General features: G+C 38.7%; 1 protein-coding gene across 8 annotated transcripts in view; it reads right to left on the bottom strand.

The window, feature by feature from the left end:
• AHI1 (Abelson helper integration site 1) overlaps positions 1–14,579 on the bottom strand; it is a 139,959-nt gene extending 125,380 nt beyond the window's left edge. For all 8 annotated transcript variants that reach the window (XR_014795469.1, XR_014795470.1, XR_014795471.1 and 5 more), the window contains exons 1-6: positions 14,289–14,579; positions 9,420–9,518; positions 9,226–9,312; positions 7,621–7,745; positions 5,222–5,781; positions 3,205–3,374 (exon numbers count right to left, since the gene is read on the bottom strand). Coding sequence is in view for 4 of the 8 variants with exons in the window: in XM_084889392.1 (XP_084745518.1) it covers positions 3,205–3,374; positions 5,222–5,781; positions 7,621–7,745; positions 9,226–9,253 (883 nt within the window). In the remaining 4 variants the exon portion in view is untranslated. The remainder of the gene's footprint in view (positions 1–3,204; positions 3,375–5,221; positions 5,782–7,620; positions 7,746–9,225; positions 9,313–9,419; positions 9,519–14,288) is intronic.
• Positions 14,580–15,110: the final 531 nt, after the last annotated feature.

Below are 15,110 nucleotides of genomic sequence, written 5' to 3'. Positions count from 1 at the left end.
CTCACAAATTAATAAAAAAAGACAGATAATTCCATTAAAAAATATACATAGAAGATCTGAACAAATTTACGAATGAAGAAATCCAAGTAGTCAAACATGAAGAAGATGCTCAACCACCAGTTATCATGAAAATCAAATTAAAGTCAAGATGAAATATACACAACTAAAAATGGCTAATGTTTCAAAATAGTAACACCAATGTTAGTGAAAATATGGAGCAATGGAGGCTCCCAAATATGGCCTGTATCAATTGGTTGACCAACTCTGGAAAAATGGGACCTACCTATTAAAGTGAAAAGTCCACATAATCTATGACATAGTAACTCTACTCCTAAGAATCCTATTTAATAAGAGGGAAATATGCAAATTAACCTTCACTCAGTCACAAAGATAGCAGCAACCATGGCCACAAGATGGCGGCACTCAGTCCCCTCAGCCACACCCGAGTCCCCCAATCCTGGCGAGGCGGCCACTGAGAGTGAGCAGCGTGAGCAGCCTGGCGGAATGCTTGCTTCATCCCTGTGGCAATGAGGAAAGTGTCCTGCCCAGTCGCAAAGAGCCTCTGGACAGTGGGCGCCGAGCAGCCAGGCCTTGCAGAGAGCAGAGAACCCCAAGGAGTGGGCTTAAGCCATCACAGCTCCCAGATTAGAGAGGGCTCCCCTGAGGACTCCCAGATTGGAGAGGGTGCAGGTTGGGCTGAGGGACCCAGACCCCATGCACAAATTTCGTGTACCAGGTCTCTAGTATGCTCAATAAAAATGTATACATATGCTTGCCAAAATACATAACTAGGATATTCATTACAGCTTTATTTGTTACCACCTAAAACAAGAAACTCAAATGTCCATCAATACAATAGGTAAATTAATTGTGCTATATTTATATAATGGATAACTCTACAGTACAAAAACAGAACTGACCATGAATAAGCATGCAATAATAGTATAAATGTCACAAAAAATGATTGAGTAAAAAAAGCCAGACACAAAAGAGCATAGTACTTATGATTCTATTTATTTGAAAGTAGAAAAGCAGGCAAAAATAAACTATGCATTTATTTTTTATGTCTAGACAGTGTTTGTATTTACTCCTAAAGAACAATGAGCTAGAAGGGGACTTGAGAGGACTTCTGGGTGCCAATGATGTTCTGTTTTTTTATTTGGATGATGGTTCTATAGATATGTTCAGTCTGTAAATATTCACTAAGCAGTACATTTATAATATGTACATTTTTCCAAAATTTAATTACAGAAACCACAAAACATCATCAATTGCATAATCCAGTGAATAAGAACCATAAAGTCTAAAATTGCCTATTATAGTGCCAGTTTTTTTGCCAATTAAATAGAAACTGAAAACAACAACAACAACAAAAGGATGTAGGGAAAAGGAAAGAGTAATAAGTAAAGGAAAATAAGAGGAAAGATATGAGTAAAGAGGAAAATCAAAAGCAAGAGGGGGGAAAAGAATAATGAGAAGGACATAAGCTGACTTAGGCTGAGGAACTGGGAAGACCCCATGTTTGACAGAAGCATGCAGCCTCAACATCTGAAATGTTTACTGGTAGTTGACTTATGGCTTTCCACTATGAGTCTAAATTATTTAGGGTTCCAAACTCAATGGTAGAAAGAAGAAATCTTCTATGCTATAATAGCAACTACAAAGTTAATATCATTCTAGAGTTGAATTAAATTAAGTCAGGAATTAGAGATGAATCAAACAGATACTATCGGGTCTAGTAATAATTAATGTCGTTTTTAAACATTCGTTTAAAATCTTGCTTGGCGTTGACTTGTATTGACATAACCTTCAAACACGTGGTATCTACAGAACGTGTGAAGTGCAATTAACAAGTTTTGCTTGAAAAAGTTTGTGTTTGGTTTGGTTTTTGTTGCAGAACTAGGGCTAAGAAGATGGCAGATGAAGAGCATATTCGGCACTGCATGCTTTACAAGTTCCAATTAGGAAGAAAAGCAAGTGAGGCTGCAAAAAACATCTGTAGTGCTCTTGGTCAAGATGCAGTTAGCGCCAGAAAATGCCAGCGTTGGTTTGAGAAATTTCGCAAAGGAAATTTTTCGTTAGATGACAAGAGTGGTCGAAGCCGTGTGTCCAATTTTGATCAAGAAGCTCTTCAAGCTCTTTTGGTGCAAAATCCTCAAATTACCCAACAAGAGCTTGCAACAACTTTAAATTGTTCACAAAAACCAATTTCCAATCAATTGCGTGCACTTGGCAAAGTCCAAAAGTTTGGAAAATGGGTTCCTCATGAGTTGACCGACAACAACCGTAATCAAAGAGTCACAATTTGCAGTTCGCTCCTCTCTCGTCAAAACCGTTGGCCGTTTTTAGAGCAAATTGTTACCAGAGATGGAAAATGGGTGCTGTATGTTAATTTGAAAAGGCGGCCTCAATGGTTGGACAAAAATGAGGCTCCGCAGCCCACACCAAAACCTGACTTGCAAGCGAAAAAAGTGATGTTGTGTGTTTGGTGGAATTTTAAAGGAATTCTTCATTATGAACTTTTACCATCTAACCAAACCATTACAAGTGCAGTGTATAGTGCCCAATTGGAAAGGTTAGCCCAAGCTTTAAGAGAAAAAGAACCCGCGCTGATTAATCGGAAGGGCGTAATTCTTCACCACGATAACGCACGACCGCATACTGCAAGAATCACTGCTGAAAAACTGCGCCAGTTGGAATGGGAAGTTCTCCCTCAACCTGCATATTCTCCTGATATTGCCCCTTCTGATTACCATTTGTTTCGTTCTTTGCAAAACTTTCTTCTTGGAAAAAAATTTAATAATGAAGAATGCCTCAAAAATGCATTGACCGAATTTTTTGCATCAAAATCACAAGAATTTTACAACAGAGGGATTAAAATGCTTCCTGAGCGTTGGGCACAAGTAGTAGAAAACAACGGCAACTATATTGTTGATTAAATTTTGTTGTATTGTTTAAATAAATTCGATTTAAAAAAGTATTAGAAAACGACATTAATTACTACTAGACCTAATAACTTATCACAGAGATACTGTCACAAATAACTGTTTTAATCTAGATGAATCCAAGAACAAGTATCAAATATTCTATATTGGATTTTTTCAATTATATCTTTATAAGATTTTTAGTTTTAAGGACTGAAATTTCTAAAATCAAGTTATTTCTACTAAGGAACACATTTTTCAGTTAATCGGAATAACAAACCTGCTTTAGGCTTCTTTTTCTTTTTCTTTGGTTTGAATTTTGTCTCATCTTGCATGCTGTTTTCTACATTTTGTTCCACAGTCGTTATTTTATCATCTTGATGATTATCTGAAGTAACTAGACTTTCCTTCTTTTGTTCACCTTGAATTGTGTCATCCAAGGGAAATGTCCTACAAGTATAACCCAAATATACGTCATTACCTATATATTATTATTCATACTGCAGCAAAGTGAACAGTGACTGGAGGCAAGGATAAACCTCGAATCAATATTATTTTCCTCAAATCAATATTATTTCCAACTAGGAGATACATATGCTTTCTTTTGCACTAAAATGGCTAGCTGTCAAACTGGGCATATGGATATTCCCCAGGAGTCAAGTTAAACTGAGCTCTAAACTCCAGGGGAAAATGAAATTGTATTTTATGAGCAATGGATCTGTTTTTATACAGGATTGATCAAAGCATCCTCACCTTGCTGTCAAATAAAAGACCACATTTCTAAATTACTTTATTTAAAAGCAAAACATGTATTCTAAGTTTGTTCTGTTTTCAAAAGGCTTCAGATATTCAACCTTTGATTTCTAGTTAAAAATTGCTCGTTTTATAATTGTTGGTGTGCCACTACATTTTCAGAAGGCTGAAAATGAAAATGTGCATCATTTAGCTAATAAATAGTAAAAGGGTAGCATCTCAGAAGTAAATATTGTTGTAGTAAGAAACCAGCCAGTAAAGTTTGTAATTTATCAAGTAAAACATCTCCATCTAAATAATCAAAAATTGACTTCCATTATATATAAAATTATATTTCAAAAAGATGTTGAGAAATAAAAAAAATTAGAGAATATTTCAATTAGTCACCTCAGAAAACCATCATACTTTAATACATCATCAAATACTATTTCTTAAAGAGAACAATACCCTTTGCATGTCACTGTTATATCAATCATGGTTTTATTTAAAATTCATGAATTAAATTTATTTACTTATTTTATTTATTTTAAAAGTGTTTTTATTGATTTTTAGAAAGAGGAAGGGAAAAGGAGAGAGGGAGAGAAACACCAATGTGAGAGCAAACATCAATCAGCTGCCTCCTGCACGTCCCTTACTGGGGATCAAACTGGCAACCTCTCAGTGTGCAGGACGACACCCAACCAACTGAGCCACAAGGACCAGGGCCATGCACTAAACTTATCTAATAGTGAATATGGCTTCCCGATTTATATGGTAGCTATGAGAAGAAAATTTGTAATATACTGTGGTAACATCCAATGAGATGGCCCCCAATAATTCCTATCTCCTAATATTCATAGTCTTGTTTAATTCCCTCCCTTTGATACTTCAAAGCAGACAAGTGTATGACCAAAGTAATAGATGTTATGAATAGGATTAGATTCCAAAAAGACTGTGAATTCTCCCTCTGGAGAAGCAAATGCCCACTGTTGTGAGTAGCCCACATTAATAGGTCTGAATACCCAAAACTGGTTTGGCTCAGTGGACAGAGCATCGGCCTGCAGACTGAAAGGTCCCAGGTTTGATTCCGGTTAAGGGCATGTACCTTGGTTGTGGGCACATACCCACAAGGGGATGTGCAAGAGGCAGCTGATTGATGTTTCCCTCTCATCGATGTTTCTAACTCTCTATCACTCTCTCTTCCTCTCTGTAAAAAATCAATAATATATATATATATTTTTTTTTTAAAAAAGCAGATGTAAGTGAATAGTTAAGGGTAGTCTTTGGAACAACACTGCTAAGGTTTTGGCTCAGCTTCTTACTGGTTCTGTGACATAAACCCTTCAGTTTTCTCATCTATAAAAGATAATACTACTATTCCCTATAGGGTTTTTATAAGGAATAAATGAGTTAACTTCCGTAAAACATTTAGCATACACTGTACTGTCAATGTGTCCAAATGAAAGTCTTAAGAATTTTCTTTGTGAAACTACAGATATCATTTCAAGTTGAAAATAATAGGTTTTTTTTAAAGAAGGCATTTTATATCTATGAATATAAAGTACCTTGTTTCAGCTTCAGGCAGGATTGGCGCTTTCTTCTTTTTCTTTCTCTTTTTTTCACTGCTCAATTTGTCATCATGCAAGTAAGTATCTGAGGGAAAGTCAGCCAACTGTTCTTTGAGTTTCTTTCTTATTTTCTTCTTAATCTCCTTTGCCATTTCTTCAGCTACCTGGAGCTGGTATTCTTTTTTCAGTTGTTCTTCCTCATCTAAATTATTTCCTTTTTCTTCATTTGCCTTCTCACTTCTATGATAAGCAAAACCTGGTTGTAACCTCATCTGAACTTTCTGATGTAGAAAGTCCACCTTCTTCTCAGAAGTTTCCTGTTCCATTTCTTGTGCAGTCACCTGGCACACTGCTTTTGTAGTCCTCTTATTTGCCTGTCCTTGCTTGTCTTCCTGTACACTCCCATCATCATCTGGGTTTTCAGCTGTTGACTGTGGATTGCTTGGTCTGTTTTTAAGGACTCGCATGCTCTTCTTTGTGTTATTAGTGTTAGCAGCAATTACTTCACCGCTTTCCGTTTCTTTCATTTTCCGAGGATTGCTTCTCACAGTGTTAAGCTAGGGGAAGAAACAATAAGAAAGTTTCAGCTAAGCATAGTTTAGTTATGTAAAGATAAAACACAGTGATTAGTGCTCAATAATGTGTAATACTGGAAAAATTATATAATATTTTTACTTGAACAGTGACATCCTAGAGCACCTGATAAGCACTGTCCTAGTTCATTCTCCCAACATCAGATTGGCAATCTCTGAGGGTAGCTTCTGATCAAGTGAGTTAACTTGTGAAAAAGTCCTTAATGACTTTTAAGAAGTTAACTGCTCAAATTTCAAATGCTATCTTCTCTTTGGCAGAATGATCCATACACTAAGGAAGAGAAGTTGGTGAAAGAGCCACTGAGCTTACTTCAGGTTCCCCATCAGAAAGCATGCATAGGTCATTTATCTTGCTTCGTAATCACATTCTAAAACCAACAGTGTTTGATAGCTCTAGGATCAACCTGCAATTAGTCCAAATGCATCACTGAAAATACTGCAAAGATCAAATATTCCCAAGTTAAATCAAATGACAAACTAAGCACACACCGGTACCTCTTTCCCCAATCAGAAACCTTTCAGTGCTCAACCAACTGAGCACTCTGGCCAAGCTGAAGGATATTATTAATAGCTAGAGAATCCAGAATATTTCCCACCCTTTAAAGTTAATTTAACACACAAAATAAACTTTTTAGAAATTGTCATTCGTAAAGCAGATATCACCTCAATGAAACAACTTATAAGAATAAAATGAGATAGGAGAAACTCAAGATGATAGAGGCTAAACAGTGATAATGAACAAAACATAATTTAAATTTCCACCAGGAATATTTATTCCCATTCTTTTGACCAGAAAAATAATTCTAAATATTTTTCCTAGGCTACTTATCTATGAATGAAAAGATACCTTGAACGGCCTGGTGTTTGCCAAAAGAGATTGAGTAGATTATGCTTAGTCACCTCACAATTGTCTGTCCCTCCCCAACATCTAAAAATTGAACTTCAGGTAAATGAACTGTCCTCACCCCATTTCCTGAGTATCCATTTAATTTAGCCTTTGTATCTGGCCTGAAATACAAAAGCCAAATTCTGACAGTGAGAGAAAATTGGCGGCTCTACTTTGACTGAGTCCATAAAGATATCCTGCAGACAACTGTTTCCAGCATTCTTTCTGTTTCTGACCAATGTACCCCACCTTTCGCAAGGGGAGGGCATATACCAATATGCAATGCTCCATCCCCTGAATGTCACTATTCCCTACCATACCGTATACGGGTACCACCGGAGGACGCACACTCCATATTAGGACAGTATGCATTAGGGGAGACCTCATCATCCCCATTCTGCCAGTAATTCTAAATTGGTGTGCAGTAAGAAGTACACTGGTGTACTATGAACCTCTCGCTATGTACAGCTGTTTCTAGCCAACATTAGCACTTATTGTTGCCTCATTTGAGAATATACAATGCTAGTATACAATGCATTGATGTCCACCAGACAGAATATTAAAATAAACAAGTCACATGACAATAAATAGGGTAAATTCGCTATAAGTGAAATGTAGGATGTCTACAATTCATCAATAAACTACTATCCCCTCAAAAAAAAAACACACAAAAAAAACTATGTACAGATTATCAGAACATGTATGAAGTGTTTATGTTATTCTTGTAGGACAGCACTCAAGGCTAAACTCAATATTCCAATAGTGATGTTGATTCTAATGTAAATTTCATTTTATCACATTTTATTGACCATAATATAAACTTGTTTTCAATTTCCAAAGTTCCTTAGAGTCTTTATGAAAAGTCATAACTTTATGCAGATACGTAAGTCACCATTACCAAATAATCACTCACTCACTGAGATTTTTTCTCCAGATGTGCCAATGTTTTTCTTCAGTTTTTTTCTTTCGCATATTTGATTATTGGGAGTCTTAAGCAATTCCTCAAAATGGGCTTCAGTTTTGACTTTGGCTTCATTCTCAACTACATATAATAAAGACTCGTGTCATTTTCTAAATAAATCTACTATAACTTAGCTACATTATTAATATGTTAAAGAATACAGTCTTATAAGTACCCGCATGCATTCTCCCGCTACATTAGAACAACTAACCAGTCCTTTATTCTTAAAAAAACAAAAAAAACAAAAAACACTTTCCTTTTAACGTTGATGACACCACTCTCATCTGTATCCCTCTAACCTTTTGGGTTACAACCTCTAAAAGTTTCCTTTGGTAAGTTAACTTTTTATTTATGATGCAACAGTAGCTTCTACTACTCCTAGTTATATGGCCTTAGATAAGTTAGTTAACATTTCTAAATGTGTTCCTTACCTATAATATCAGAATACTCTTATGCCAAAGATCATTTTCCATGAAAAACGGCTAACACTTGCCTAGTCAACAATCAACATTCAACAAATATTAAAAGTTGAAAGTTGCTTTTTCCTTTAAGATATAAATCAAATCCTGTTCTCCTCTTACTTGGGACCCTGTGAGTTTCCCATTTCACTTAAGAAGAAATAAAACAAGTCCTCCCTGTGCTGCAGGATTCATACTTCCTGGCCCACTTACCCCTACAGCTTCAAATCAAGACAATGTCCCCTGAGATCCCTACATTCTGTCCATACTGCCCTTCTAGATCCTCTATCAGAACAAGCTCCTCCCCATGGGAAGCTGTGTCTTGGTGTGGACGCATCTCACTCCCTGCATGGCTGGTATTAAGCTGCCTGTGTAATAATACTTCTAAAGTACAACTGCTACTAACAACTTCATTAAATTTCTCCACTTCTCAAGCAAGCAGATGATTCCTTTCCTTCACAGCACTTAACTTGAAACTGTGTAATTATTTGTGTAAATCTATAAAGAAATAAACCATCTGTATCTCCCACTATACTGTGTGGTTTACAACTACATCCTTAGCTACCATTATGGGATCTGTCATGGAATAAATACTCAAACATCTATTAAATAAATGCTGAATGAATGAATGTCCCAGAGGAGATGTTGGCAAACAAAGCCTGCATGCCAGTTACCTGTTTATGTAAATAAAATTTTATTGGAACAAAGCCATGCACACTCTGTTAAGAATTGTTGTGGCTGCTTCAATGACAGTGTTCAGTGGTTGTAGCAGAGACCAACCTTAAAATATCTACTGGTTTGCATTTTAGGAAAAAGTTTGCCTCTGACTGTTTAGAATAAAACATCCATTTTGATGATTAAAAATGAAAACTAACCATTTGTTGTAATTATTATTTACTTTGTCCAGTTGAGTCCTAAACTGCCATCCATTGAATACATGCTAACCTTAATTACAAACATTAAGTAGAAAATAGAATATCAAATTCTCAATATCTCTAAGTGTTAATATTTAGTTGATAACATCTATCTTATTCATTAATCTGTTAAAGCACCCATTAAAATAATCCAAACTTTAAAATAAATAAATTGTGTTGTATACATACATTTCATAAAAGTCTCACCAGTGGGCATAATCTCAGTTTTATGGAAAGCACTGAGTTCCAATGTAAAGTATTAACTCACTCAGGATCCTATTAAAAACAAAGAGGATTTATTTGGAATATGGAAGTTCCAAATAAAAATTATAATATACTCGTTAGGCAAATAGTGTCATCATGTTTATACCAATCTCTCTTACCTCAATCTTATGTAAATAACTTGAATACATCTGAATCAGTTTAGAGTCCAACATAAAGTGAAGCAAACTGGATCGCATTTGAATAAAATAGTCACATATCTGAAATAAAAAATTGAAAGGCAATTAATATGTAACTTGGTATATTATACTTTTTATACACTTTTAATAAAGTATTTCAAGTAAAAAATAAACATTTCAATGCACCTTTGAGAAACCAAATTCCGTCTCAGGCTTGATTTTCGCAAGAGCACACACTCTTATGTTAGTCAAATATGCACATTCACAGATAATGAACTTAAAAATCGCTGAACCTACCACTGAAAATGCTGCTACAATACAGGTGAGCTCAAGCATTCATCCCATCTTTCTCAAATAAATATGTGGGTGTGTGATATTGTGTATCAAAACTATGGGTAAATTCAGTATATATATATATATATATATATATATATATGTTTTTTTTCTGAATTGCCAACTTTACTTAAAGATGAAAGTATGTCTAAACAAACATTAATTCCTACATTAGAACATAATATGTGCAATAGTTTTATTGGTTTTTTTAGAGAGAGAACCATTGATGTGAGAACATAACATCAACCAGCTGCCTCCTGCCAGCCTCCTATTGTGGACTGAGCCCAAAACCTGGGCATGTGCCCTGACTGCAATGGAACCAGCAACCTTTTGGTGCACGGTATGACACCCAGCTCACTGAGCCACACCAGCCAGGCCCAAGATGCAGATGTTTCTAAGAATAAAACTAAACCTGCTTAAAGGAAAAGGAAAACATTACTTGAGTTGGCTCAGCAATTATCATTTTATTCTGGTATTACGGTACTTTGGACAGAAAAGAGAAGAAATGCTTACAAAAGAAAAAGAGTGATTATATAAACACACCTAATTATGTGAGTTAGGTAACAACTAAGTAGTACACAAGCAAAACAAATATCCTTACATCCACATACTAAAATCTCCTATACTTTGATGATAAGACCCTATATTTACTTTTTAGTAAATACAGATTTAAAAGCCTTGTCACCTACTTTCCAATTGACCCCAAATTAAAAAAGAGAAAGGCTGTAAAGGCAAGTGAAATAACAAATCAGTAACTGAACCCCGACAGCACAGAGACAGGAAAAATATAAAGCAGAGAATTATTTAATATTTATAAAATTCCATGATCATTTAATATATAGGAAAAGAGCTAAACTATGACTATAAATCAGCAAAGCTTACTTATATTCAACTTAACCTGTGTTCTTTTCTCTTGAGCAGAAAATTTATTACATTTTAGAAAGACTAAATAAAAACAACTGTAAAGGCAGGACAGAGATTCAAGGATGATTCTTATGTTTCTGGAAATAGAATAAATAGAAAATAGAACCATTAAATGGAATACAGTGCATTATAGGAGAAATACAGAGGAGTAGTTTAAAACCTTAGGCCTGGAATTTGCCTCCAATGCCTAGAATGGTTACTTGTGATCTTAGGTAATCTGTTTCCTCATCTGTAAAATCAGTTCAACAGGGCCTATTCAAAGGGTTACTGTAAGGGTTGAATGATTTAGAACAGAGTCCAGAACAAACTTCAATAAACACCAGCTACAGCTGTAATTTATACTTCTTATGGGGACACTTAGTGAGCTCAGTGGGCATGTTAAGATGGGTATCTGAGATGCACTAAGTGGCTATAAGTATCATCAGATTTCTCAATTCAAATGTTAGTTCTGCCAGTAGATTAGTCTCTGTGGACTTCCATTTCCTAATCTTTCAAATAATAGTAAACCACTGATAGTGTTTCTGTAAAGATTAAATAAGAATACGAAAGTAAAACACTTAGCACAAATGCCTAGAGAATGGCAAGCCTTTAAAAAATGACAACTATTATTACTGTGTGTGTGTGTGTGTGTGTGTGTGTGTGTGTGTGCATGCGCGCACATGTATACTATAGTCAGATTATGCTTGGTAGGCAACAGAATACAGGCATATCTTGTTTTATTTCATTCATTTACTGAGCTTCACAGATGTGTTTTTTAAACACAAAACCCTCCACCAGCAAAAAGATACAACTTACTTTATTACAATGCTTGCTTTATTGTGGTGGTCTGACTCAACCTCCAAAATCTCCAAAGTATGGATGTATAGTAATCAAGCAAGGAGATCTAGGATAAAGTTTTGGGCATCATTTATATCTGTGATGATTGCAAGGAAAAAAGTGCAGAAGAAAGTTGGGTGCGATCAGGCCTGCAGGGGAGGGAAGGCAGTTGGGGTGAACCAGGCTGGCAGGGGAGAGCAATTGGGGGCAATCATGCTGGCAAGGGAGCAGTTAGGCATTGATCAGGCTGGCAGGGGAGTGGTTAGGGGGAGATCAGGCTGGCAGGCAGAAGCAGTTAGGGGCAATCAAGCAGGCAGGCAGGTGAGGGGTTGGGAGCCAGCAGTCTCGGATTGTGAGAGGGATATCCGACTGTCAACAGAGATTGGGCCTAAACCGGGAGTTGGATATCCCCTGAGGGGTCCCAGATTGGAGAGGGTGCAGGCTGGGCTGAGGGACAACCCCTCCTCCAGTGCATGAATTTCATGCACCCAGCCTCTAGTAAAGATATAAAAATAAATGAAATAAATTAAAACATACACATATATATGTGTATATATATATATATATATATATATATATATATATATATTTTTTTTTTTTTTTTTTAAGTAAAAAGACATAAGAGAGGTGACAAACTGGGAGAGGTAAGTAACCAAAGGGAAAAGAGTCAATCTATATTTTATGGTGCCAAGAATGACAATAAGTTTTGAAGTGAGTTCACTAGATCTGCAATCAGAAAGGCACAGTGCAAAGCTGTTCACGAAGGGGCGGAAACCTGGCAGCTGCAGGTGAAGAGTGAATGGAGGGTGAGACCTATAGAAGAAACAGTGATGTAAATCACTGTTTCAGCAATTTTGCTTCCCTCTGTCTTCCTCCCCCCGCCCCGACCCCCAAAGACAGTGACAGGTGGCAGTAGCTTCAAGACAAAAAGACCATGGGAATGACCCCTTGCCTTTTCTCACCTCCACTTTCTTCACTACACACATTCTGAGCTCTAGCCATGCAAAACTACTTGCAGCCCTCAAATGTGCCAAACTCTTGCTTTTGTACCATTCATTACACATAAACCTCTCTCTCATGAGAAATGCCCTATCTCCCTGTCCATCTAGCAAATGTGTCAGTATCCTTTGAGGCTCAATGCAATTGGTATCTCTGTAAGAGATCGGTCTAACGTTGAGGGGCAATTAAATGCTTCTCTGTGCCCCCACAGTGCCGTGATCTTCACACCTCCCTCTAGCTGACAAAATGTTCTGTTTGCCTTTTGGAGGGCTACACCTATGTTCTCTTCATCTCATGTATTCTCATTTTAAAAATAGGGCAGAGGTGTCAGTAAGAATGGTTCTAGGGTCAAAAAGAATCAGGCCCTTGTTCTGCCACTTACAGAATGTGCCTTGGGCAAGCTACATAATATCACTAAAGCTAGTTTCTTGGTTGTTTTTTTGTTTTGTTTCTGTTGGTTTTTTGCCTGAGAAATTAAAATGGCACCAACTTTACTGTAAGGAGAAAAGGAAATACTGAAAAGCAAAGTGATCAGCACAGTAGCTACCACATAGTAGGTGCTCAAGAAAATTACTTTGTGATCATTACTACAGTATTAAAACAATGATGTGATAGGTAGAATACATTAAGTAAATTATGAATTTACATTATTTACTATTTAGTATTTTAATGCACAACTGGTAAATATTAGTTAACAATGCACCAGATACAATACAGAAACAATCTAAGTGTTAATGTATACCACAGCAAATACATTATAGAATGAACAATATGTGACTGGAAACATCAATGGCAGAAATTAAAGTCAGACTTAAAAGGACATTCCTGAATCTCACATGTGCCATTAATTTAAATCTTCTCCCTCACAATCCTTTTAACGGGTGCTATTAAGAGATTAACGGTATAGGAAAATTAACTGCATTATGTTTCATCTCATTGAACTTTTTCTCAAACCACCTGATTATTAGCCAATAAATGACTAAAGATTAAAAGGAGAAAAAGTTGTGAGGTTTGGAAAACTCTTTAAAGAATTTTATAGCACATAGGTGGAAAAATAAACAAAAACCCTTTATACAAAATTCAATTAATAAATCGATGATAGTCTACCCAAATAAACAAGATTCTACACATGGTTTAGGAATCCTCTTGGTATTTGAATTATCTCAAATATCTTTTTAAAATTTACCATAGTCTTAAAAATATCTGATCATCTTCCTGAAAGCTCAAGCAGTGACAGCAATCATTAATGCAACAGGTGAAGAGAGAGGCCACACACTCCAATCGGCAGGTGTTTCACAGCAGAGAGTCTTAGTCTACTTTTTTGCCTCTATTTATACATATCGAAAAGACCCTACTAATTAATTTGGCTTTTCCCTTAAAACTAAAACGCCCCCATCACCTTTTCTCAGATGTCATAAAGAAGGCATTCACAGGGTCAATATCAGCACCAGGGCGACATCCGAAAAGGGATGAAACGGGACTTCTTTTGAAAGCGTTTACCATAAACCAGAACCGGGAGCAGGAAAAAGCAAAGACTGCATCCACTCCGTGGGGACACCAGGCTGAACTCTCCAGATCCCTGGAGCCTGGGAAGGAAGGGGGCGGGCAACTGCGTCTATTTCCCAAAACCACGCCCGTCCGCTGGGCGGCGCTCCCGCTCCCGTCCGCTGGGCGGCGCTGCGCCGTCAGCCAGCGGGGGGCGCACTGCGGCCCAGGCGCCCACGGCCCTGCGCAGCCCCAGGCCGCCGCTCCCCAGGCACAGGCCGGCCGCGTACTCACGGGGAGGAGACGCCGGACATCCGACAGCCCGTCCCACTGCGCCCGACGCCGGGACGGTGCGAAGCGGCCCCGCGCGCCCGGAGGGGCGGCTGGCAGTTCAGCGGCCACACGAGCGACGCAGCCGCCGGAAACGCGGGCGCCGGGAGTGGGCCCGGGGCCTCCTAGCGGGCATCGCGCAGCCGGCTGACGTCAGCACCACCGCCCGCGGTTCCCAGGGCAACCGACGCGGCGGGGCCTGGACCGCCGTCCCGCTGGGGCGCCCCGCACGGCTCCGCCCCCCGCGCCTCCCACGGCCGCGCCCCGAGATCTGCGGGGGGACGCGCCCTGACACTGCGCCCGGGTGCGCGCTCCGAGGGCCGCGCGCTCCTGCAGGGAGCGGAAAGGGACCCCGGGAACCCGGGAAGGCGCCCCGAGAACCTGAACTCAGTCCCCAAAGGCACCTCTGCGGCTCAGAGCCACAGCCGCAGAGGTGCCTTCCCTCCCAGCTGGGGAAGACGGGACCGGGCTGAGCGAGCCGGGGAGGCTGTCTGGGATCCCCCAAAAGAGGAGGAACCCGAACGAGGGAACCAAACAGACTCGTCGCGCCCCGCGCGCTCGCAGCCACCCGCAGGCGAGCGGGAGCAGAGCTGCACCGCAGACCGAATGTCAGGGGACAAGTTATCCCCGGATCGTGTGGCGCTCAGTGATCAGCATGTGTTTGAAGGAGAACAAGAAGAAAAACAACATTTTCTACGCCCCGAGGCCCCCTCCCACTTTCTACTTAATGCACCAGGCGCCATCTCTAGGTCTGAGTCACCGGGGCTGGAAAAATGCAGGACAAGT

Source organism: Pipistrellus hanaki (assembly GCF_964339955.1).
Source record: "Pipistrellus hanaki genome assembly, chromosome: 7".
Classification (NCBI taxonomy): Eukaryota; Metazoa; Chordata; class Mammalia; order Chiroptera; family Vespertilionidae; genus Pipistrellus; species Pipistrellus hanaki.
The sequence above is the reverse complement of the archived record's forward strand: the minus strand, read 5'-3'. Positions and strand labels throughout refer to the sequence as shown.